At 48.6% G+C, this 23,216-nt stretch overlaps 10 protein-coding genes across 10 annotated transcripts in view; 4 read left to right on the top strand and 6 right to left on the bottom strand.

Moving 5' to 3' along the window:
• LTR64_001543 (uncharacterized protein) overlaps positions 1 to 1,068 on the top strand; it is a gene marked incomplete at both ends in the record, with an annotated part of 3,348 nt that extends 2,280 nt beyond the window's left edge. The window contains 2 exons of the mRNA XM_064895924.1: positions 12 to 543; positions 597 to 1,068. Of these exons, the coding sequence (XP_064758611.1) occupies positions 12 to 543; positions 597 to 1,068 (1,004 nt within the window). The remainder of the gene's footprint in view (positions 1 to 11; positions 544 to 596) is intronic.
• Positions 1,069 to 1,960: 892 nt separating this feature from the next.
• Positions 1,961 to 2,929, bottom strand: LTR64_001542 (uncharacterized protein; the record flags this gene model as incomplete). The annotated part of the gene is made up of 2 exons (XM_064895923.1): positions 1,961 to 2,128; positions 2,177 to 2,929. 2 exons carry the CDS (start codon positions 2,927 to 2,929, stop codon positions 1,961 to 1,963), a joined length of 921 nt encoding a protein of 306 aa, XP_064758610.1.
• Positions 2,930 to 3,219: 290 nt separating this feature from the next.
• Positions 3,220 to 4,434, bottom strand: LTR64_001541 (uncharacterized protein; the record flags this gene model as incomplete). Its single annotated transcript, XM_064895922.1, has 1 exon — positions 3,220 to 4,434. The coding sequence occupies one exon, from the start codon at positions 4,432 to 4,434 to the stop codon at positions 3,220 to 3,222; it is 1,215 nt and encodes a 404-aa protein (XP_064758609.1).
• Positions 4,435 to 4,939: 505 nt separating this feature from the next.
• Positions 4,940 to 6,371, top strand: LTR64_001540 (uncharacterized protein; the record flags this gene model as incomplete). Its single annotated transcript, XM_064895921.1, has 3 exons — positions 4,940 to 5,559; positions 5,609 to 5,996; positions 6,051 to 6,371. 3 exons carry the CDS (start codon positions 4,940 to 4,942, stop codon positions 6,369 to 6,371), a joined length of 1,329 nt encoding a protein of 442 aa, XP_064758608.1.
• Positions 6,372 to 6,677: 306 nt separating this feature from the next.
• On the bottom strand, positions 6,678 to 7,924 carry LTR64_001539 (uncharacterized protein; the record flags this gene model as incomplete). Its single annotated transcript, XM_064895920.1, has 3 exons — positions 6,678 to 6,948; positions 7,025 to 7,755; positions 7,865 to 7,924. 3 exons carry the CDS (start codon positions 7,922 to 7,924, stop codon positions 6,678 to 6,680), a joined length of 1,062 nt encoding a protein of 353 aa, XP_064758607.1.
• Positions 7,925 to 8,603: 679 nt separating this feature from the next.
• LTR64_001538 (uncharacterized protein) lies at positions 8,604 to 9,845 on the top strand (the record flags this gene model as incomplete). The annotated part of the gene is made up of 1 exon (XM_064895919.1): positions 8,604 to 9,845. The coding sequence occupies one exon, from the start codon at positions 8,604 to 8,606 to the stop codon at positions 9,843 to 9,845; it is 1,242 nt and encodes a 413-aa protein (XP_064758606.1).
• Positions 9,846 to 10,212: 367 nt separating this feature from the next.
• LTR64_001537 (uncharacterized protein) lies at positions 10,213 to 11,417 on the bottom strand (the record flags this gene model as incomplete). The annotated part of the gene is made up of 3 exons (XM_064895918.1): positions 10,213 to 11,253; positions 11,302 to 11,314; positions 11,365 to 11,417. The coding sequence occupies 3 exons, from the start codon at positions 11,415 to 11,417 to the stop codon at positions 10,213 to 10,215; spliced, it is 1,107 nt and encodes a 368-aa protein (XP_064758605.1).
• An 812-nt stretch (positions 11,418 to 12,229) lies between these two features.
• Positions 12,230 to 12,796, bottom strand: LTR64_001536 (uncharacterized protein; the record flags this gene model as incomplete). Its single annotated transcript, XM_064895917.1, has 1 exon — positions 12,230 to 12,796. One exon carries the CDS (start codon positions 12,794 to 12,796, stop codon positions 12,230 to 12,232), a length of 567 nt encoding a protein of 188 aa, XP_064758604.1.
• Positions 12,797 to 14,309: 1,513 nt separating this feature from the next.
• On the top strand, positions 14,310 to 18,178 carry LTR64_001535 (uncharacterized protein; the record flags this gene model as incomplete). Its single annotated transcript, XM_064895916.1, has 5 exons — positions 14,310 to 16,424; positions 16,474 to 16,904; positions 16,939 to 17,224; positions 17,275 to 17,886; positions 17,939 to 18,178. 5 exons carry the CDS (start codon positions 14,310 to 14,312, stop codon positions 18,176 to 18,178), a joined length of 3,684 nt encoding a protein of 1,227 aa, XP_064758603.1.
• Positions 18,179 to 20,578: 2,400 nt separating this feature from the next.
• SKY1 (serine/threonine protein kinase, CMGC) lies at positions 20,579 to 22,519 on the bottom strand (the record flags this gene model as incomplete). The annotated part of the gene is made up of 3 exons (XM_064895915.1): positions 20,579 to 21,016; positions 21,063 to 22,215; positions 22,335 to 22,519. 3 exons carry the CDS (start codon positions 22,517 to 22,519, stop codon positions 20,579 to 20,581), a joined length of 1,776 nt encoding a protein of 591 aa, XP_064758602.1.
• Positions 22,520 to 23,216: the final 697 nt, after the last annotated feature.

Genomic DNA, 23,216 nt, shown 5'->3' with positions numbered 1-23,216 from the left:
ACCACAACAAGGACAAGCTCGACCTCAGATGAATCCTCAGATGGAGCAGTTACTTCAGAACTATACAATGACGTTCTTCAAGCAGGCAATTACATTAGAGGCTCAGAAATATAGCGGTAATCCCGGCATGATACCTGGTCAGGTCAAACATCAGCTACAGCAGAATGCTCAGAAGATGGCCTTGCAGCAACTGGGCAAGATGAGACAACATCAGGCGCAACAACAGCAGCAGCAGGGTCAGCAACCACAACAAGGACAAGCTCGACCTCAGATGAATCCTCAGATGGAGCAGTTACTTCAGAACTATACAATGACGTTCTTTAAGCGGGCGATAACACTAGAGGCTCAGAAGTATGGCGGTAATCCCGGTATGATACCTAATCAGGTCAAACAACAGTTACAGCAGAATGCCTTGCAGCGTACGGGCGAGATGAGACAACATGCGGCGCAACAACTACAGCAACAACAACAACAAAGTCAGCAAATGCAGAACGGCATGACGAATGGACAACAAGGAGGTCAAATGCAACATAGACAAGCAGCGTGGATCTAGAAAAATCCATTTCTGATGGTGAGTGCTGACCAATTGCCACTAGTCTGATTGCCAAAGCTAGAAATGACCCTATTACGAGCCGCGACACTGCGAGACAGACCCGGACTTCTCTAAGCCCATCAGAGCTTCTGGAGCCTGATGTTATCGACTCCGACGGGCTGCTCAACGACAAGGTAGAAAATCAGCCACATAGAGACTACTTTCAAGATTCGGGTTATCACAGTGGCCCACTCTTCCAGCCTCCAGCAGAAAAAGAGCCTGGCGCATCTTCTCAAGTTCGCAGGAATTCACTCGGCGATACGCCACAGCCACAACAAATCCCCAGAAGACACAAATGCCCTATTTGTGCAACCGAGTTCACAAGACATGAGAACCTCAAAAGTCACCTCCTGATCCATTATCAGGAAAAGCCATACCTCTGTTCAACATGCAATTTTGGATTCAAAAGGCTACATGATCTGAAACGTCACACGAGACTTCACGCTCGCGAAGTTAAGCAAGGCGAAACTGGATAGGAGACTCTTGAGCAATCATCCGAGAGCCCACCACCGCATACGGAAGACACTATCGATCTGGGGTCTGCTTCCTTATATCACACCGGAACAATTCGGCCCTTATAATACTTATCCCCAACCATACCACGGACCGAATCGGTTCTCTGAATAAGGCCATACACACGATAAGGTTGAGGTTACTGGTGAAGCTCGTAACCTTATGGGTAACATCAGTGACATGGAAGCAAATTCGGACATGGTGCGAGACGACTACTTCGCTGTACTGTCCGAGAAGGAGTACGACGATGATGAAAGATAGGCGGAATTCAAACGCTCCGTCGAAAAAGAAGACAAAAAGTGGCTAAACGTGTAGCGGACGAAGCACACCGCGACCCGGAAATTGCGGCGGAAATTGCGCGTCCAAGAGAACAGCAGCAGAGTGATAGGAAGAGACGGGCGATGACTCGGGACTAGTAGTGTTTTCTTTCAGGTGTAAGACAAGTTATAGACTGGAAAGGGAAAGAGAAGGACATTATGGCCCAACCTTCTGGTCGTGCTTCCTTGTACTCAGCTGCTTATACTAGAAAAACTGCATTCTCATCTACTGCGCGGAAACAGCTAGTAGTAAAGCTAATCGACCACGACCTCCACTATGTGCTTTCAAAAGAGACTTTCAGTTCTCTGGTCTTGATGTTTTTGTCTTCATTATTCAACTATAAGAGTTGATTCCGTACTCCAGCTCAAAATAAGCTCTTTCAAGCCGAGGTTGACTCAAAGTCGTGTCGTGTCGCTGATGAGATACCTGCACGAACGTTCCATAACAGGATGGTCACAACATCTCTCGAGACTGTTCTTGAGTATAGCTGCATGCTCTCTTATCTTAAGTCGTGGCTTTGACAGCGCCGCTACTATCTCAGATGTATATCGGCTGCAGGCAGAACGGACACTCATCCTCGAACTGCATATCTTCATCGTCCATGGATTCACCCTCATAGTAATCTCGTTCGTCTTCGAGGGTCCAGACATGTGTCTTCTGCAACGGGAGCACAACTTCATTCTTGTCGTGGTTCCATGTAGCTTTCTGTCACAAATTAGCGAGTAAAAGTGCAAGGATATTGCTTGCACATACCAGACTGACGCGATCCCGCCATCCGAAATCATCTTCAAACTCGACCTCCTCATCAATCATTTCCTTGTGTTCAGGTTCGACGAATGCTGTGATTTCGAGTCCGATCAGGAGTTCAAATCCCTTCTTGTGTACGGGCATCATGCGCTGTCCCGTTAGCTCAGTCGGTTTGATCATGTCAGCTGCCTGCGCGACAATGTTTTCTGGACATTTCTCGAGCAGTGTCTGCAACTGTCCCTGCGAGAAGGCTACTTTAGGTGGCATACGCAGAGCTGGGTCGTTGTTCTCAGCAATGGCGAATCCGGCCTCATTATCAGATTTGATGAGATGCAGCGTCAAGCCAGCGTGAAGGACTTGCCTTAGCTGCGGAAAGTTAGATCTCTTGAATGCTGGGACGATTCTCTGTGTTTCAATTCTAGAGATGCTCTGCTTAATGCCAGCAGGAATTACTGTCATCCAATACCGATTGTTCCTCGGGACATCAGTGAGCCTCAACGTGATGTGACGTTCGGCTAATGCTTCACCGTGAATCTGCTTCGATGTTCTGAAAAGAGGATGATCAATATTCCGCGCTCTGAAGACGAACCTGTTGAAGTACTCGCGACCGCTTGGTCTCTTCAGAATGTCAGATTGATTCTTCTCGAATGAGGTGATATATGCATTGAGCACAGGGTCGTGATCTTCAAATACATATCTGAAAACTCGGACACGTATTTCCGATGGTACTCCCATGAGTGTTGGTTGATTTGTGGACATCGTACTCAACAGGCCTCTTGAGACTGAAGGGACGATGTCGAGTGAGAACGTAATTTTCGCGATAGAATGTCTGTAACTGACAAGAACTTGGCGACGAAGGAATCGATGTTGGGTGAAGTAATTGTTTTGTGGTAGGCAGGAGTGTAGAAGAGAGAGCAATTGTGGCTCAAAGAAGCAAGCACGCGTAAAGTGACGCGTCCGCCCATGAGTGTTTGCTCCTGCACTTACAACATCGGAATTGACCCACACAAACATCCCACAGTAGTGCTCAGGTTGCGAAGTCCAGACCTTCACGAGACTAGCTCAACAACTCTTCGACCATTGATACCACCAGCAGACATCTTCCGCACCTCGACCCATCCACCCTGCTCAATCGCCACGATCTTTCCATCTACACACACTTGTCTGAACCTCTCTTCTGGCTCGTCAAACTCAATGCGTAGACCGTCAATCTCTTGGTAAGTTATACTGTCTTTGAACTCCTCTACGTGTTTGCCATTTTCATATGCTAGAGTAAGAATTTTCATAATTGTATCAGAGGATTGATCACCAATCGCAAGCAATCGCAAAGTTCCATCCATTGGCTGTGACTGAGGCGATATGCAGAACTTTTCTTCTAAATTTCTGACTTGAGTTGCGAGGATGTATCGGTGTTGATTTGTGCTCGCTCCATCTTGTCCAGAGTTGCTCTTATGCTCAAGGTTCTGCCAAGGTCCACCATTGCTCTTGCACTTGACTGTCCCCGAATAGATATGTCCTTCCTGAAGTAGCTCTCCAGCAGCCATCTTGAACCTTTCCACTGAGTGCTTACGCATCTCTGCTGTATCACTTAGTGCCACAAGACTGGCGTGCAAACCCCAACTAAACACGACGCAACCATAAATTCGAACATCGCCCTCTGGGTCGTAGTAACCTATTTCGCCCGAAGATCGCTCGTTCTGCGGTCCAGGTTGGTCAAATTCCAGGCGCTGTCGTCCTTCATCAGCCACTAACCGAGCAGCACGAGAAAACTTGACCTCAAATTGTGGTAATGGACGAGCTCGTCCAGTCATCAAGACATCTAACGGACCTTTGCGCACGATACCTGCTGAATGAGCAAGAGCATTTGCTGTGCCACAAGGAAAAAGCACAATAATTGGCTTGAAGAATATGCTGGGAGGTCTTACGTCGTCGATTTCACGCTGTAAAGTGGTTGTCAGAGTATTGACGACATCGACGATGCCGCCGTCGCCAGAGAGGAGGAGGATCGTGTTCTTCACACCTTTTTTGGCGTTAAAGAGGAAGAGCTTTGTAGTCAGTTCTGTGATACTTGTTCGGGAAGTAGTGGTGTGGATGAAATGGTTCTTCTTGAGCTCGAGATGAGGGCATTGTACTGCAAGGTATGGCTGTAGGGTCGTGTCATAGAATGTTTGGGCAGTCTGATCGCCTGATCTGGTAGAGATAATAACGTGGACTTCTCGGTCTGGCGACAGGTGAGCAGGCAGAGGATGACGCCCTTCAGCCATTTTGTCAATGAACCTCTACGGTATGTAGACGCTCTCTATCTAGTCAGCGAGTTGGAACCCACAAATTAGTCTGACAAATTGAAAACACGATACTACGTTAGGACATTCCGCCTTGATGTGCCGGATCAGAGTCTTCGACTGGTGTCTAGAAAGCGCATTCCTATACCTTTGTGTGGCCCTTCGTACACGACAACAACAATCCAAATTTATAGGAATAATAACAACAGATCATCCAGTTCCGCATGGTCTTGCAAAACAATCACAAGCACGCGACGTTACTCGTAGCAAGTGAAAAGCATCCCGGCTGGTTTCCGAGCCACGAGGCTCCGCGCTGGCGGACGAGGCTATCGAGTTTATGAACTCTTGCGCGAGTCGTGCTCCTGCGACAATAAGAAGCAAGTGGACATTCGAGATATATGCTTGATTTACATTTCTGAGAGTTGATTCCGATAGTCCCAGCGAGGGGGAAAAATCAGAGAGCGGAACCGCGGGACTGTTCATCAACATGGCTACACGACACGCCTCGAGAACTATCATCGATGCTGTACCTCTATCGCAACCAAAGGCCTACATCTGTCGACAATGCAGGAAGAACCTGAGGCCATCTCAAGTTGTGTTTCAGCAACGACGATACGCCTCGAAAAAGGCTGAGAACGATTCGAATGCGACAGGAGACACCTGGACCGAGAAAATTCGATCAAAGCTATGGCAGGGGAAACCACCTGGGCCTGAAAACATTGACGATGTCTATGGTGGCCCTGGATTCTTCGCAACTATGGCTAAGGAGAGAAAAGAGAAGAAGCAACGTGCTGCAAGACAAGCTAGACAGCAGGCTGGATTAGAAGAGGCTAAGCCGGAGCTGGACTCGCAACGAAAACACGAGGTTGAACGAAAATCCGAGCAGCTCTCCGCGGAAGCACAGCAACGAGTTGTTCGAGCTGAACAAGAAACTGAAGTGGAAGCCTTGTCAGCTTCATCTCCAGCCAGGCCTTCGCAGGTAATTGAGGATCAAGACGAGGGGGAAACAGTAGAGCGTACATGGCTACCAGTCGTCGGTTACAAAGGAGACTGGAGAGAACTACGAGATATGAATTTGCCCATGAACAGAGCCGACGAATATAACCCGTATGTACATGTTCACTCCAATGTTTGTGCTTTGCTAATCTGGTCATAGTTGGTTAAAAGCTTCGGATCGACCCAACTGGACCTACAATCAGCTTGTATCCCTCTTTCATCGAGCCATCGTCGAAGTTAGTGCCTGCCACCTCCACGCAATCGATTCTACCACTTCAACGGGCATTGAGGAGCATTTTGAAAGAGCAAAGATAGAATTCTCCAATGAAGGCACTCCAGTAAATGTCCACATTCCTCATTCTGCAGAAAGCGCGACGGCAAAGAAGCCAAACACCAAGAGATTCTCCAGCAGCACCGAACAAAGCTGGGCTAGTCTATACTCAAGTCAAGGCTTCCAAAGTGCTCCTACACCAGAATCAGTCTACACACCAGCTGATACCTCCTTCCTCAACTCCCGACTGAGTCTCCAGAACAAGATCGTCTTCCAGGTAAGTCCACTCCACTCCTTCAAACCTGTGACCATAACTAATATCCTGCCCCAGATCCTCCAATACTTCTCGACCCTCACCCGCTGGCGTATTCCCGACCCCATCCTCAACGACCTCAACAGCGCGGACCCGGACAAAAACACCATCGGACATTTCCTACAATCCTTCGCGAACCACACCAAAGCAAAGCCCATCAATCTCGCCGAGCAGCTTCTGGGCAATGAGATACTCGCTGAGCATGGCAATCTGCTTGTGCTGGGGAGACGAGAGACGCCTGTTGATAGGGAGAAGGAGGTCGGGAGATGGAAGCTTATTGAGGCGGAGTTGAAGGCGAGAGGGTTGCCGGTGCTTGGGAAGCGTCAGGTTCAGTATTGAGCCAGTTATATTTCGCTTTGAAGATCCAACTTTATGGTATTGAGGACGTTAGGGTCGAATATGTATGGTGCAGAAGGTATGCCGCCGCTAGAAAAATTATCTGTGCCTCCATATAGCTGTTAAGCATGTGACTGTAAGGGTCAGATATATAGATTGTGGCTAAAGAATGCCGCGCTGTAGAAACAATCCATGAACAATGTTAATCAGGCTATGGCCAGACACCGAACCCACCTAAGCCGATATGCTATCTCTTCCGCACACATATCGAGCGGCTCTGCCAGAACCTCACCAACATCCATACACTCCTCAACTGCCTACACCGACGTTCCCTCCCACCTTCTCATACCCGTAATGCCAGTCCTCACCCAACACATCCTCGCGAATCCTATAATTCTGCTCCGCAATCTCCTGAATACCCAAATCAACCTCGACCACCCTCATACCCTCCTCACTATCCGTGAACGAGCCAGGTAATCGTCCTGCAATGGGTGCGTAGACGCCGCTCAGACCCAGGAAGCCCTCGTCCGCAGGGCCACCGGCATTGCAGAATATGATTGTGCAGGTATTTTCGAAGGCTCTGTGGGAAAGACGGGGTGTTAGTCCGTATGTATGTGTGAGGTTGGAGGCTGGGTTGTATGAAAAAGGGTACGTACCTGGCGACGAGCATGCTCTCTAGAAATAGTTTCTCGCCATCTGGATTAACTTTTCGTCCTGCGTCGCTGAGATCGAATGCGGTCCAATATGTCGGTATTATTATCAGTTTGCATTCCTGTCTGATCAGGCTTCGGAAGGCTTCGGGGAAGGCGAGATCCCAGCAAATCAGAATTCCGATGTTGCCGAGTGGTGTTTGTATCACGTCGTGTGGCGAGGTTGGAGGATTTGAGGGCTCGGAGTGTGCTATTCCCGCATGTTGAAGGTCTTTGGAGTGTTGGTTCTGCTGCTGTGTCGCAGATGTCGTAGATGTGTCGGTCGGGGTCTGTGCGAACGCTACAGATGAAGTGAGGTGATCACGTTCAGGAATCCATATGTTGGTCTTGGTGTATGTGCCAAGTAGTTCTCCAGTATAGCTTATGAATGGGCTTATATTGAGGAGGACAGGCTTACTCTCATCGTTAGTTGTGGTATTGCCTACGCCATTGCTTGCTGGAGTCGGCGCTGTCTGAACAATCGTGCCTGCACAGATGTTGATCTTCAACTCCTTGGCCAGGTTCTGATATGCAGCTTGATACTTGTGAGCTTCACGTGCTATCTCGACGAACTGGGGATCGTTCGGCTCCCAGCCTGAAAGATGGTATTCTGGGAGAACGGCCAGGGAAGCGCCTTGATCTGCTGCTCGCTGAAGTTCGGCTTTGGCATGAGCAAAGTTGTGTGCTGGATCCAGTGGCTGTCTTGGTCAGTATGAGCACGGTTTTGGGTCACGATCGATGCTTCGAGATTCTACTGTGCCTCCGAACGGGTTCATCCCTGTTGTCCTCAAATGCAGCAACACCTACCTTGGGCTTCATCTGTATCACGGCCACTTTGAGCTTGACATCAGCAGTGCCGGACGCCATGACTATTTGCCGAAAGCTTCAAGTGATTCAGTAGAGCTTGAGGTGGACGACAATAGTGCTCAAATGCGGAGGGTGTTTGTGTTTGGCAATGGTTACCAATACTTTGCAGCTTGTGGATCCTCTTCGCTTTGATGGTATTTGGTCTCAAGATCTTCAACTGCTCAGTTCTATACTACACTTCACTTGCATGAGTATTGTTGATAGACAACGTCATCGCTCTTCTCCCTCCCGTCCCTGCAGTACTCGCAGAAGTCACGTTGCTGTTCCTTCCTTGAGGGAAGCACAGAACACTTCCGAGGCACATCCTTCTCCAATTTTCGGTCAGCCTCCAACAGCAAACAAAAGCTCATCCCGAGTCCCTGATCCGAAAAACCTCTGGGCTGCACCTCGCCGTCACCCAAACACTTAGCCGACGCCCGGGCTTTCTGCCGTTGCTGCCACAACTATGCTCGAGGAGGTTGACCTGCCTCGTACAGCTTTACTTTTCTCACTACCTTTCTTGCTCTATGTTATTACTCCCTCAGACTATATTCTGTCGGTGCTCGGGGTGTTCAAAAACTTCATTGCAGCAAATATTGTGCTGATCTGGCTGCTGAAGGTTTTACATCCTCCGACGTGGTTGTATCCTGCTCCTGCTGCAAACCGACCTGCACTTTGAGCAGCTCGTTGACATATAGCCATGGCAACAGCACGTGGTCTCAAGGAGATCCTTACGAAAAAGCCTACCGATGTGGTCATTCTTTCTTCCTTGCGCACACCAGTCACGCGCGCATTCAAAGGAGGCTTTCGCGATGCCCACGACCACGAACTCCTATCTCACGTCCTTAGAGCAACACTAGAAGCAAATCCTAATCTTCCACCAGAAAAGATCGAGGATGTAGCAGTAGGCGTTGTCCTCGCCGAGCTGGGAGGTAGCAAGGCGGCACGCATGGCACAATTACATGCTGGCTACCACGATCGAACGGCATTACACACAGTGAACAGAGCATGCAGTAGTGGTCTCGCAGCAGTGACGACAATAGCACACGCAATCACAGTGGGCAGCATCGACGTCGGGATCGGCGCAGGAATGGAAAGCATGACTCGAAATTACGGCTCTCGAGCCATACCCGTAAATCTATGGGACGAACTACGAAACAGCCCCAGAAAAGAAGCAAAAGACTGCATCATGCCCATGGGCGAAACAAGCGAAAACGTCGCGAAACGCTACGGTGTCTCTCGAGAAGATCAAGACGCATTTGCCGTCGAATCACACCGCAAAGCCTCCCAAGCCCAAAAAGATGGCCTCTTCGACAAAGAAATAGTCCCCGTCAAAGTCCAACAACACGACCTAGAAGATAAAGAGAAAAGCGGTCCCACAAAAGAAGCAACAGTCGACAAGGACGACGGAATTCGGCACAACGCCAGCTTAGAACAAATGGCAAAACTCAAACCGGCATTTGGAAAAGACGGCTTCAGCACAGCCGGAAACTCAAGCCAGATCTCAGATGGTGCCGCCGCAACATTAATGATGAGACGGTCCACCGCCAACGAACTCGGTCTCACAAGCAGCATCATAGGGAAATGGGTAGGCACACAGGTCGTCGGCTGTCTACCCGACGAAATGGGCGTTGGTCCTGCAATCGCCATACCGAAATTACTCGAGTACACCGGCATCAGTACGGAGGACGTAGGTATTTGGGAAATCAACGAGGCTTTTGCCAGTCAAGCGTTATACTGTGTGAGGAAGTTGGGAATTGATGAGACTAAGGTTAATCCGAAGGGAGGTGCTATTGCGCTGGGACATCCTTTGGGAATGACGGGTACGAGACAGCTGGCGACGTTGATGCCGGAGCTGGAGAGGCAGGGCAAGGATCTTGGTGTTGTTAGTATGTGTATTGGGACGGGAATGGGAATGGCTGGTCTGTTTGCGAGGGAATAAATGGAGCTTAGAGGTCTACGTCGTGATGGTTGGCACAAAGGAATAGGTGCTTGGTGTGTGGGCTGGTCAGCCGTTGAAAAGTTTCGATCTATCATTGTATCCACCACCGAAAGGCAGTAATACAGCTATATATGTGAAAGCCCTACATATACCTACCTCCTAATCGCAAGTGGTGCTCATGCCGGGCCTGACAATAAGGTATTAGCAACGAGCTGATATCGTACAAAGTTCACAAATAGTAGTGAACAGAAAGTGGTGGTGGATGGACCAGATGCGATGTTCCCACCACACTGAGATACGGCGGTGCACGCTGATTTCCCACACGAGATCACGATGTACTGTACCATCAGCCTCCCAATGTTTCGCTCTACCACTCGTCCGCACTGAGAAGAACATCGAACCGATTGACGGAGGATTTTACCTTGTGGTTCGAAGGCTTTGATGTTAGGACCCGAGGCGTTGTGGTGGTTGGCAGTGCTTGAGCGCATTCGTCTTGCCAGAACTCAATCCGAGAGCTCTTATAGCGTGATCTGGACATCATACAACCTCGGGCTGTGACCGCATGAGTCACACCATTGAGAGAAATCCAGAAGTGACCGTCTTTGGAGGTCACGGAGACAACCTCGAGAAGATGAATGTGCTCTAGGTCGTCCCGAACAATCTTCTCTGTGACTTCTGGCTTCGGAAAGCGAATGACCAGGTTACGTGTTGCACCGTTGCAGAAGATGCGCCTTGCAATACCGCCAGTCATGTAATATTGTTTCTCACTCCAGGCTATAGTGATTCTCTTGCTGTTGATATATAGATCGTTTCTCTTGACATGGTTGATGAAGCTCTCCGCGCCGGCTGACTCGACGAATGAGACATGTGCTGTCTGGTCATGTCGCTTCAGGAAGACATTGAGGATTGCTCCACCCCTGATGTGTTTGAGTACATCTATCAACGTTGCGTCCTTAGACAAGCCTGTCAACACCAATGAGCGATCTTTGCGACATGTCTGGAATTGCTGTGGCTCAATGGGCGTTTCATCCATGCACTCTTCAATGCAACTGCTTTCCTCGTCTTCGCAGAAAGAGATCGCTGGTCCCCGACCACTTGGTCGCCATGACTTGCCCCACGAGAAGTTCTGTGGGGGAGGTGCAACTGCCTTGGTCCAGTATTGCTTGTCGAAGCTTCTGCATGTCGACACAGTGGTTCTACTCGAAAGCGTCGTCCCGTCGAGCGTAGTGTCATCGTCGCTGGTAGGGGTCAATGGTTCCCTTGTGGCATTGATCAAGAGATCGATGGACTCGACTGGCGTTCCAGCATTCACAAGTGCTTCCTTTAAGGCCTGGTACTCGGCAACGGCATTTCGTAAGCTCTCATACTCGTCGATAGGAATGGTAATAGTATTCGAACATGGGCGTTCCTGCATAGAGGTCAACAACCAGGATCATGCTCGTACAATCGAGCATACGGCATCTTCTATTCTGGTACATGGTCAGTATGATGAGTGAAAGGGCCGAAGTGGTTGCAATACCTTCTGACGAGTGCTAGGAAGTGATCTCTTGGCAGTGTAATATTGTCAGCCATTGTCGTTTGAAGCATGCGGTGTAAGGGACAGTGAGGAGTTAGAATAAGCGGAAAGTTCTGTCAGGATCGAAGGTCGAGGACCGTCAAGGTAGGAAGTCGCGTCCATTTATGTTTGCAGGCTGAACGTAAGTAGCCGCGGTCCTCTGTGCCGCATATTCTATATGCTTCTCTCAGATGTTATTTTCGTCCCTTCCAAGCGCTGTAAACTTTTGTCCTTTCTTATTCGCTGTGAAAAACACTTTTGACTGTGGTAAACCACGGTATATCGTGGTTGAGTCTTCTCAGATCAGTCTCAGATTCTGCAGGAGCCGCCCACCCAGACAGCCAATCGTCGTCGTGCACTACGTTGTTTTGACCAATCACAAATAGACATTCTCGACCATGTTCTTGGCACAAAATCGAACCCCCTCCTCTGCCAAAAACAGCCCCCCACCAGTACGGCGCGTCTTGTCTCTTCAGACTGGATGAGTCCAGCTACTAGAAACACAGTCCTTCGGACGTACTGTCTTGGACGTGAAAAGACCCGTTCCTCGATATTCACAGATGTAGCTGACACAGCCAAGTGTTACAGGGAGGAACTTGTGGCTACTAAGGGTCAGTGCTTCTTACCAAGGAGCAATGGATAGTATATCCTCATATGGACCAAATTGCACGATATCCATCCGTGCTTGCTGTATAAGCTAGCTCAAATGATGTCTGTGAACGCATCGTGGTCGAGAACGGTAACAGCACAGCTGAGTCAACACCTGTTGAGTGCTTCGCTGTCAGCAGCGTCAAACCTTGCCTAAACTCCAGCATCCGAGTCGTTGGTATCACCCTTCTTGACCTGGCAGGATGCCAGCATTCTTCACTGCTTCGATTGTTCCTTCGATCAACCTAGCTCGTTCTGCAGGATGTAAGTCAAGATGTTCTTGAAAGTCTTGATACCATTTGTCATCTTTTGCTCGTCCTTTCCCATCGTAGCCAACTACGAGTTCAGCAATGATTAGAAGCACATTTCTGATGGCCATATTGCCCTCATACTTCGTCACAAGTTGTTCCTGGTCGATCGTCCTCAGTATACTGTCTTCGTTCTTATCATCAACAGCTTCAGCAAGACACTCCATCCTATTCTCAAATCGCCACCACTCTGGTAGTACACTCGACTCCTCTACCAGATCAAGATATCTCTGAAAGTCTGCGTTTGCATCACCTTTGACCCAGACAAGACCGTCCGGAAAAGGTTTGGCAGGATCGTAGTAAATGCCGTGATCTTCCTGCCGATGAGAATGATCGAGTTCAACGCGCAAACGATACGAGTCAATCAAAATCTTGAAGACTTCTTCCGGAGTCTTCAACCTCGACAAGTACGCGTTCTTGGCACCTTTACCTTGGACCATATTGCAGAAAGCTTTGTGTTTCGACCAGTTACTTTTTTGACATTCTTTTGAGCAGTAGTCGACCAGTCGGCATCCTTGGCATCGTTTCAGAGGCTTCTGGAAGCCGATCGCGAGGCAATTGCTGCACACAGACAGTTTATGCAAGCTCATATATTCATGCTCGATCTGACCGACATGTGCTACACCTGTCAGCGGAAACCCTGCAGACGTTGCCATGCCGTATGAAGGTTCTATCAGTGGATATCGAATGTTCAGTCGTGGTGAATCATGCGATCTTGACAGCCACCGTGGCGACAGTAATGGCAAGATATTGAGGTTCTAGCCATGCACTGTGACCAGAGTGTCAAGGTACGATAGTGGGTTGTGTGAACGTCGCTGACTAAGGAGCTAACTGGTTCCATAGTCGCGACAGGCGCGACAGGCGCGTTTCAAGCAGAGCGACGCGATGGCCGCACGTAACGTTGTCGAAGCCTTTCACTTCCAATGCACAAGTTGAAGTCAAATGCGGAGCCTGCGTTGCTCGTCGAAGACTTGAAACTACCCCTCGATGTCCGTGTTCACTAAAAATCCATCCAAAGGGCTATTCTACACGGCACTCACAACTCGTCCACCGCGGTTGAACACATATACTCGGGAGAGGATTCAGACATTATCAAGAGTCATGCTACACCCTGCGGCCGAGTCCGGCAAAACGAGCCATCTGTCAACGAAGCATCGGATAAATCTGAGGTTGGAGTGATACGGATCAAGGCTGTCAGAGCGCAAGATACCAACATCAGCAACTTCATATCTTGCCGAGCATATGCAGACAGGAACGCTACCTTCCGACCATGTTCCAGCAAGGCCACATCATGTGTCTGCCGCGAACACGAAGTCGTGAGTATGTATCATGCATGCCATGTTTCGTGCAACTTCCGCATGTACTTACATCAGTGATTCCCATACCACATCACATTCCGCCGACCTACGTGTCACGCCTGGATGAAAGCGAAGCTTGACTTTAGCCCGGCTTCCCAGTCAGTGTTCTCAGCCTCTTCATCTCCAAACCCATCAAGTCGGCACAGATATCGATTTTGAGCTTGCTACGTTCCTTCTACAATATGTCTGCCATGACATTTTCTAGGATACACTGACTCACCAGCTCACCGAGACCTAGGTCCTTCACCATCTGCCGATCTTGATCGTAGCCGCGTACTTTCGCGCTTCTGTCTGTGGTAGTCGCCCTCGCCTTCACATCGGGTCGCGTTTGTTCATCGATAGGTTTGCAGGTTTGGAGCACAAGCGTAGGACTATGTGTTTGAATCGCGTTTTGTTCATGGCAACGCTTGTGCTTGCTGAAAACCCAAACCAATTGCAGTAGGACAAGCACTGGAAAATGATATATGTTCAAGGTCGTTTACGATGGATCTTCTCCTGCTTCATTACCACTCGCAATTATCTGCTGCAGGTGACTCTGGCTCAGGAGTGATCAACGGAAACTTTAGGTAAAACCTAGCGTACTGACCAGGCGACAATGTCGTCTAAGAAGAAGAAACAATCGAAAGACAAGCACAAGCTCGGCGAATCTACTGACGATCCAGTACAGAACCAAGACGTACCTGGAAACCCACAAACCAAGACTTTTCAAGGTAGCCACACTCACTCAACTGCAATCGCCGAAATAAGCAGCGAAACGTCTTACCAAAAGCCAGCACTTCCTGTTAGCCCTTTCAATACCAGCCATGTGGTGACTTCTGATGTGCCTGCTGCGTCAAACACTCCAGCGAAACTATCCACCTTGGACAAAGATGTAAAGCCACTACATCAATGCTCTCAGGAAGAGATGCTCGAACTCTACTCTCTCGAAGAACTCAAATTGGCCAGGGAGCACAAAACCGAGTACTACTCCACGTTAAATCGTGTCGAACGAGAATCGTGGTCAAAGGAAATGAGGAAAATCATCAAGCTGAAAGAAATGCAGGATAATAGTCTCCAAACTGCTTCTGGACAACCTTCTCAAAGCCAACACAACCTTGGTGCTCCACAGCTTAGCACCGATGGCTCGCAAGACATTTCTATCCGCAGCTTACCAGATGCGCACACGTCTGATGTCGCATTGGATGGATCTGCTCTTGGAAGTGGGACGGCACCTGGTCCGCCTTCAACTATGGACAACTCTAAACATACTGTTCCCGTGGCAGAGGCCGACTTGGTCGGCAAGGTTATCGCTGCGAGACTGTTTCCGGAAAGCTTGCAATCGAACCATTTTCAGATAAACCTCAACGGCCTAACGACTCTACATCGTTACACATTCTCCGAGCCTACTGAGTACCAAGAATCACAAGAAGCAGAACAATCATCAGCAGCTGAGCCGGCAGCTGATGACCACCCTCAGGAAGAGAAGAAGCAAAGGAAACTTCGCGCCAGAGGACGGAGACGGCTCTATGCCCTGCTTCTCAAACAGCTAGAAGAAGCCGGTTTGTTTGTTGCAACTGATTACATGTCTCAAATTGTGTCCACGACAAGACTTGATGATTACGAAGAAGAGTCTACCTACTCGATTTCTTATTTCGATGAAGATCAGTTTGAGGATGATGTGGGTCTCCCATGTTTCACGTTGACTGTGTCAAAGCACCAAGAGCTCGATGTGCAAGCCGCAGATCAATATCTGCGATATGGTCGGCTGAATCCTGGCACAGATTACAGCACAAGAGAAAACGCACAACGAGCGGTAGGTGTAATTGCGGATGCCCTCAACATCATCTTCAGCAACCCTGCCAATCAGAGCACTCTGCGCATTGCGTCAAAGCCAGGGCAAGGTAATAATGTGACACGAGGAAAGGAGCCTACAGTCAGTCATATTGGCGCTCAAAAGTTCTATCCTATACCACAAAATCCGACTTTGAGCGACCCCCGTAAAGGGCCGTCGCCTTGGACAATCAAATCCCCGAGCGTGGCACCAGGGCTCTACGCTGGTATTGGCTACTTTCGATCAGTACGACCGAGCATTGGAAAAGGCTTCTTGCTCAACGTCAACGCCATTACAGGCTGCTTTTACCAGAGTCTGCCGCTCAAGCAACTGATTGACACATTCTGTCAAACATCGCATTCTCGCTCTTTACCGAGCTGGAAGGAAGTCGAGGAATTTATCTCCGGCCTTCGCGTTCAAACCAAATACGTGGTAAGAAGCGCACAGTCTGGAATTGAAACACCAAGAAGGCAACCTGCTCGAGAGCGCATCTACACTATCTCTGGTCTTCCCAGGGAGGCTAACAACCCAGGCCAAATCATTGGAGCCCGCAACCCAGGCCCAGTTCCTAGAGATGTGCAGTTCAAGATGAGAAACAGCAAAGGTGAAGAGATCATGACAAACGTTTTTGATTACTGGAAACCTCGTAGGGACTCTTCCGTAACTTTGGCGAACCAACTGACATATTCACTAGGAAAACTGCTGTCGGACGACGAGGTCATTGTGCGTGTCGGCAAAGATGAGCGAGCCATGTATTTTCCTGCAAGTGAACTAGAAGTTCTGCCTGGTCAGGAGCGCAAAGGAAAGCTTGACATGGTTTTCGAGTCATGTCGATCTCCGAGCATAAATTTTGACTACGTTCAGAATGATGCAAGGAATGTGCTTGGGCTTGGGTCACTCGTGAGTCTTCGAGACTTGCGCTGAAGTGGAAGGTGGCTAACAATTTTAGGGTGACCACTTCGAAGCCACAGCAGAAACATCTCTCACCAAGGTCGACGCTCACTTACTCAAGCAGCCGAATCCAGTGTTTCACAATGATAAACTACCAAAGATAATCGTGGATGCCCTCAAGAAGAAGGGCCCAGTAAGCAAGGCCTTCTGGAACCTTATGGATGTTCAATTCCGGACCGCGGAAAAGGACATCCGATGGGCTTCCATACATGTTGGGGAGACGAGCTTCAATTTCCGTCAGTTTGATTCAGTCAACAGCATGATCAAGACCAAACTCCCAGCCTATGGCATGAAGGGAGCAGAATGTGGGGACAGTAGAGGTCTGGCTTCTGAAGACCAAGGCAAGTGGCACAACTTCTACCGAGTCAATCTAGCCACAAATCAAGTCGAGACACATCTGACCACCATGCTTAAGAATGCACGAGAGACGTGGAAGGCTGACATTGTCTTCCGTCTATCTCAGCGACGATGCTGCACAAGATGCCATGATCTACGCCATGATCAAGCGTATTGCAGATATTGAGATCGGAATCCCGACTATATGTATCTCTTCCAAAAACAGAAGCCTCAACCCTAGGAATGCTGCCAACAAGATTCCGGAGATGGAGAGCCTCGTTGGCAACTCGATGCTGAAGCTCAATGTGAAGGTCCATGAGGCTAATGTCAACCACTCAATCAGCAGTCTTGGAGCGGACCAAAATAGACCAAAGCTATTGAGCAAGCGAACTATGATTGTCGGCTTGGATGTGGTAAGTGTGATTCAACAACTGCTATCAATATGTACTAAAACTTTTCTTAGACTCATGCCGGAGCTGGTGCTATGCAAGAAGCGCCCAGTATAGCCGCCATGGTCGTCAATCGAAATGGAGATTTTGCTCAGTGGCCGGCTTGTTTGAAGCTAAACCCAGTGATCGACGGGACCAATAACCTGGGTCAGAAGTGCAGAAAGGCGAATGAAAACGTCGAGGATGCTGGTGAGATGCTGAAAGACCGACTCCGTTGTTGGCGAAAGCATAATGAACAGCAATGGCCCGAGCATATCATTGTCTATCGAGATGGGTTGTCCGAGAGCCAATTCGAAAATTGCAAGAACGGCGAAATTCAGAAAATGCGAAGTGCGCTCTACAGAGAGGCTCAGACAAATGGTGTTGAATGTCCCAAGCTCCTTGTGATATGCACAGTGAAACGTCACCACGTCCGATTCCTTGCCAAAGACTCTAGATCAGATGTTTCCGATAGGAACCAGAACGCAAAATCTGGTACAGCAATATTCGGAGATGTGACTCGTGGAGATGGTCACGATTTCTTCCTCATGAGCCAGAACGTGATCCAAGGTACTGGCCGACCGACTCACTACGTTGTCTTACGCAACGAGATCCCCAACATCTCAATTGAAGATATCGCACAAGCAGTAAGTCTTCTTTTATACCCTGTCGGACCTGGTTTTAGCTGACCTGTTTTAGACCTACGATCTCTGCTTCATGTGGGCACGTGGTACTTCAGCTGTCGGTCTCGTCCCACCGTCCTACTATGCTGATCTGGCTGCGACTCGAGGTAGACACTACATGCACTGGATCTACAATGGCTGGTCTGGTAGCCAGACTGTGTTTACTGGGTTCAGGGAAAAGCCTAAACCCGACCACGTGCTCAGATCGAAGATTGAGCCTCATGCAGATGTGCGGGATCGCATGCTCTACATCTAAACACGACATGCAACGCCTGAACAGCTCATGCCATTCCCTTCCGCAGGCGATACAGCTTTCTACCATGCGCATGCTATACCCAATAGCCATACTACATTCAACAGCCTTGCTGAACCTCGTGTCGCGGAACAGTCTTCAGCAGCAGTGCAGCCGTGGTCTCAGTACATTCGCAGCGACCGATCATTTCATTTTCCTTTGTCATAAACAAGAGAGCTACGACAGAACATCAACATGAAAGAAGAGCTTGGAGTACGGAGTTGATATTATGAGGAAAGAATGGGAAGGTTTTTGATTTTGTATTGTGTTTCAATTCGATGATTGTCCTTTCCTTGCGAATTCAAGACCTAATATCATCCACCAACATCTGGCTTTACTATTGTCCTTCGAAGTTGTGCCTGCTGGGATGTCCAATGCAGGACCCATGCGTGCTGACATAGTAGAGGAACACCACCAGGATGAGATCGTGCCAAAATCACGACTGTAAGTCCAAGGCATGCTCTTCAACCATATCCTTCCAAAAGCTATACACAACCAAGTCTACCATCCAGGGACCACCCTTGAACACCTCTCAACCCTTCATCACCGCTTCTCACCCCTTTCACCACTCCTCCCCCTCATCTTCTCCCCCATCTCCATAGCAATAGCAGAATCTTTCCTTTCACTTCCACTTTCACAATTAACCTTCTCAACACCAGCGGTAACAGTCCTCACACACCTCGGACAAGAACCCTTGACACTCTTGTATGAAATGTGCTGATCAGCGCAGTATATTGCCTGTTCGTGTTGGGTGATGACTGAGGAGGTATTGTGGGAGGGTGGGCAGGATTTGTAGGTTGTGATTTTGATGTGGCACATCGTTGGTATTGGTTGTGAAGGATTGGCTGTGTGAAGTTTCTGGTGTAGTGGTGGCGGGTGAAGAGTGAGGTTGAGGAGCCGGGTGGGCTATAGTAGTTATGTGCTGAGTCGAGTTGAGTTGAGTTGGCAGTCAGACTCGTTTGGTGAAAGAGCCTTTGGCCTGATCTATTGTGGTTTGAAGCCGATCTGTTTTCCTATCTCGTGGTGCTCTTGCTTGAGGTTGATATCTGATCGGTTGCTTTTCTTGCTTGCTTGGTTGTAGATCGATCTTCTTCTCTAAAATGTCAAGGTGACTCTGGTGCTCATTGATCTATATACATCACGCAATAGGTTCCTTACCTTACCGTGACAACCCACTCCACCTTACAGCCAAGAACCGTGCTTCGTCGTGCTTGTCAGCCATAGCAATTGTTGTCACCAGCGTAAAGCCGGATCGTTTTTGCGGTTATTGTAGGCTTTGTAGTCAAGCCTTTGAACCGTTCTAATACAATGAGTGAAGTAAGACCGAGATGCAGGCTTGATACAAGCCGTAGTGTGTACATCCTCCACGGCGCGAAAGATGTAAACTCAACCTACCGTGAATTTCTCAACGTCTATGAAGAGAGCAAACGGTCAAGGACTATGCCTCTTTGTGTGGTGTACACAGTCTGTGTAGCGATGTCTTGCCTCCTTCATCTCATTGTTCTTCCAATTGTCAGGTCGAAGTGAGTGCATGAAATATGCGGCTGGGTAAGGTCGGCATAGCATCAGGACGGCAGTTCAATACTTGCTCTCACCGCACAATAGCCAAGCTATTTTCAAATCAAAGGCAACCTGAGACAGCGATTAGAACAGACGAAAGACGGTTTGAGACTGTTTAGCTCTACATGCTGTCGCGGATGGTAGCAGCGAATAATGATATTTGGACAACGATGGAATGAGACATGATGCATGTCACGGTCCGGTAACTCAAAAGTATTGTTGTGAGGTGAAACTTTGTACAGGTACGGGACTATTCTGAGAACACAATCCATTGTTGTAAAGGAATGCTCTGTATTTTCTGAATCATTCGTCGTCTCCCAGCGGAGATCGGGAATCTGGGGGCAAGAGAAAAGATGTGGAAGCTGGAAAACTCGGAGGATTCTATGACCCCTCATCGCGAGCTCTCTCGTGAGAGCAGCCGGCTCCTTCCTATTTCTGGTCTAGATGCCTTAGGTTCACACACGGCTGCAGCAAAGATAAAAGGCGAATAAATTCGTAGGTTGAATGTACCGGATATCAATTTGTTCTCGAACTAACAAAGATACCTGCCAAATGTCCTGATAAACTCTGATCAGAAGACAACTCGCATCGTCTCAGGACCACGAGCTGCATCCCTCTCCCCAGTCGGATACATAGCTGCGATTAATTATCAGAAAATCTTTGCGTGTAATCTACGGACGATGATGCTGAGATAGCCTCCTGCCTCAACTCCAAATCATGCATCAAAATCTGTGGTCGTTAAAAGAGAGTAATGCAGACTTGATGCTGACCAAGACTGCTGAAGCCAGCGATAAGGCGGTGTGACTACCGCTTCTTAATCTCAGTAGCCCAGCCTTCTATACCTTCACCTTTTGAACCGACAGGTATGTCAAGATGTATACTGTCCATGCCTTTTGTGCCCTTCAAGAAATCATGGTTGCTCATGCCTCCAGCATTTGCTCTACCTTCTGGCAACAGGTCTAGCATAGGAGTGAGAAAATCGCTGATTTGGGCGGCTTCTTCCGGTGAGAAATGATACTTCTCTTTCAACACATCTGGAAGAGCCCAATGACGTAGGCGATGTATATTCCGAAGCTCTCCTTTTCGATTGAAGATTTCTTGCGACCACTTTCCTTGTAAACAAAGCTGTTTCGGAAAAGGACCAAGAAGTTCAATAATCTGTGCAATATGATCGTCGTCTTTGCCATATTTAGTGCCTGATTGAGGATCGAACAGGTAATCGCCTGTGATCAACTCGAAGGTCTAAATATGTTAGTGACTGTAAATTCGAAAATCCGATCAGACTTACCATAGCTGCCATCGACCAAACGTCTGTACTAGCACCCCACTTCGAGCCTAGTATGACCTCGGGTGATCTATATTGCCGTGTCTGGATGTCGTTTGTGAAATGATGGCCGACCCAACAAGCATTCCCGAGATCTGCAATTTTGACCGAAATCAGATCTCCTATCGCGTTGTCTTCCAATGCAGCCTTGGCCACTTTTTCTGTTTCGTTGTGCGTGTTCGACGAGGTGTCGAGTTTCACACCAGCAAGATCTTGTTCGATGGGTTCTGTAGTCTTTTCTCGCTGTTTTTGCACTTCGTCGTCTTGCATTTCTTTCGACTTCTTTGACTTGAGCTGTAATTGTTCAATCATGGACAAAGCTGGTCCGGGTGGACGTTGAGTTGGAGTCGAGGCACCACTTTCATTCATGACCTGATTCAGGCTACTAGGTACATGCGGCATCTTATCGATATTGGTAAAGCTTGCATTCAAAGGACTGGGTAGAGGTTGGCTGCCTGTGATCAGCGTCCTACGCCGTCTTCGGCCGTTTCTGTTATCCTCCTTTGGCTTATCTCCCTCGTCCTTGACGAAAGCTTTGACGATTTGTTCGACATCACCAATTTCGATAAGCACATTTTCAGGCTTGAGATCTGTGTGTATTATACCACACTCTCTATGCAGGTAGTCAAGACCCAGCAAGACCTGTTTTATTATTTGTTTGACCAGAGGCATGGGGATGCCCCTGTGGTTCCATTTTTTGATTAGGCCTAGCAAGTTCTCCCCGAGGACTTCGAAGACCATACAAACGTGCAAGCCGTTGGGACCTTTGTGTTCGAAAGAGTCGAGCAAACTTACAACATATCTCCGACCGGGATGGTTTGGATTTGCTTGCACAACCTTGTTTAATAACTTGATTTCGTCGATAGCAGTCTCTGTATAATGGGCGGCAGATCTGACGACCTTGAGAGCGACATGTTTGCCTGTTGTGGTATCTTTTGAAAGCCAGACGGTGGAAAAGTGACCCCATCCTAGCTTGCGTACGACGATATATTTACCGTTGTTATATGTCTCTCCTACGAAGACGGGATGGTAGCCTCCTTTGCAATAATCTTCGGAATCTTCTTCATCAGCAGTAGCCTCGGCAGGATCTTCTTCGGAGGAGGTAGAGATAGGAGATCTGTCAACTTGTGAGCTTTGTGGCCATAACTTCTTACGCGGTAATGGTGAATAGGAGCTGCACAGTCAGATCTTGGGCTGAAGTGGGTGCGCATGAAGAGGGGAGAGGAAGAGACTTACTCTACTTGTGCTGGTGAACCTTGACCACTGTGAGTGATGTGACCGTCGGTTGTGATGATGGGTTTGAGGTTGTCCCCCTTCCTACGCTTCTTCTGGCCATTGCCATTGTTTGCGGCCATGGCAGCGGTTGTGGCTACTTTTTGTGCTTGGTTCTTTACGGCCTTTTTGATTTCGGAGCCATTCATCATAGCAAGAGTTGCTGCGGATGTCGCGAAAGTTCGTTGAGTGGTTAGGAAGGGGGATCTCTGAGTGGTTTGAGTGGATGAAATGGTGATTAGCACGTGTGGACTGGCGCCGAAGTTGTGGTGTTGCTGGGTTGAGCGATTGGCTGAATATTGGTGACGATGGGCGGATCAGGTGGGACGAGTCGACGATTCTGATTGTAGTCGAGGCGCAACCACCAGTCGTGGTAGCTATGACTTCACAAGGGTTCAGCGAACGGTTTGTGCGAAAGTACAGAGATATTGTTTGCTGGATTGTATACAAGATAAGCTCCGAGAAAGTGTCGTTGATCAGTTACAGTTGGAGGGACCAAAAGTGGTTGCTGCAGTGCAAGCGCAGTCCGAGTTCAAGCCTGAGGCAGTCTCTTCAGTCGCGGTGTGAGAAGACAGCGTCGTATGATTCGTCAAAGACTGTCCCTCAATAAACGAGAACGTGGGCTCGTCTGTATATTCCCTCGAGGACTACTAGAATCTGTAAATACTGCTCGGTCAACGACCAGAGGTAGTAGGTCCCGGACACCCGAAAACTCTGGCAAATTTCTTCGTGCAATGTAATATGCACGATTAGTTGTGTTGGTGATATGAGGCGCTTGGGTTGGCAGAGATGACGGCACAGATGACAGCGGGAGGAGGAGCAGCAGCTCGTAACAAGTCCTCAGGT

Source organism: Lithohypha guttulata (assembly GCF_036872675.1).
Source record: "Lithohypha guttulata strain CCFEE 5908 chromosome Unknown scaffold_1, whole genome shotgun sequence".
In the NCBI taxonomy this organism is placed as follows: Eukaryota; Fungi; Ascomycota; class Eurotiomycetes; order Chaetothyriales; family Trichomeriaceae; genus Lithohypha; species Lithohypha guttulata.
The sequence above is the reverse complement of the archived record's forward strand: the minus strand, read 5'-3'. Positions and strand labels throughout refer to the sequence as shown.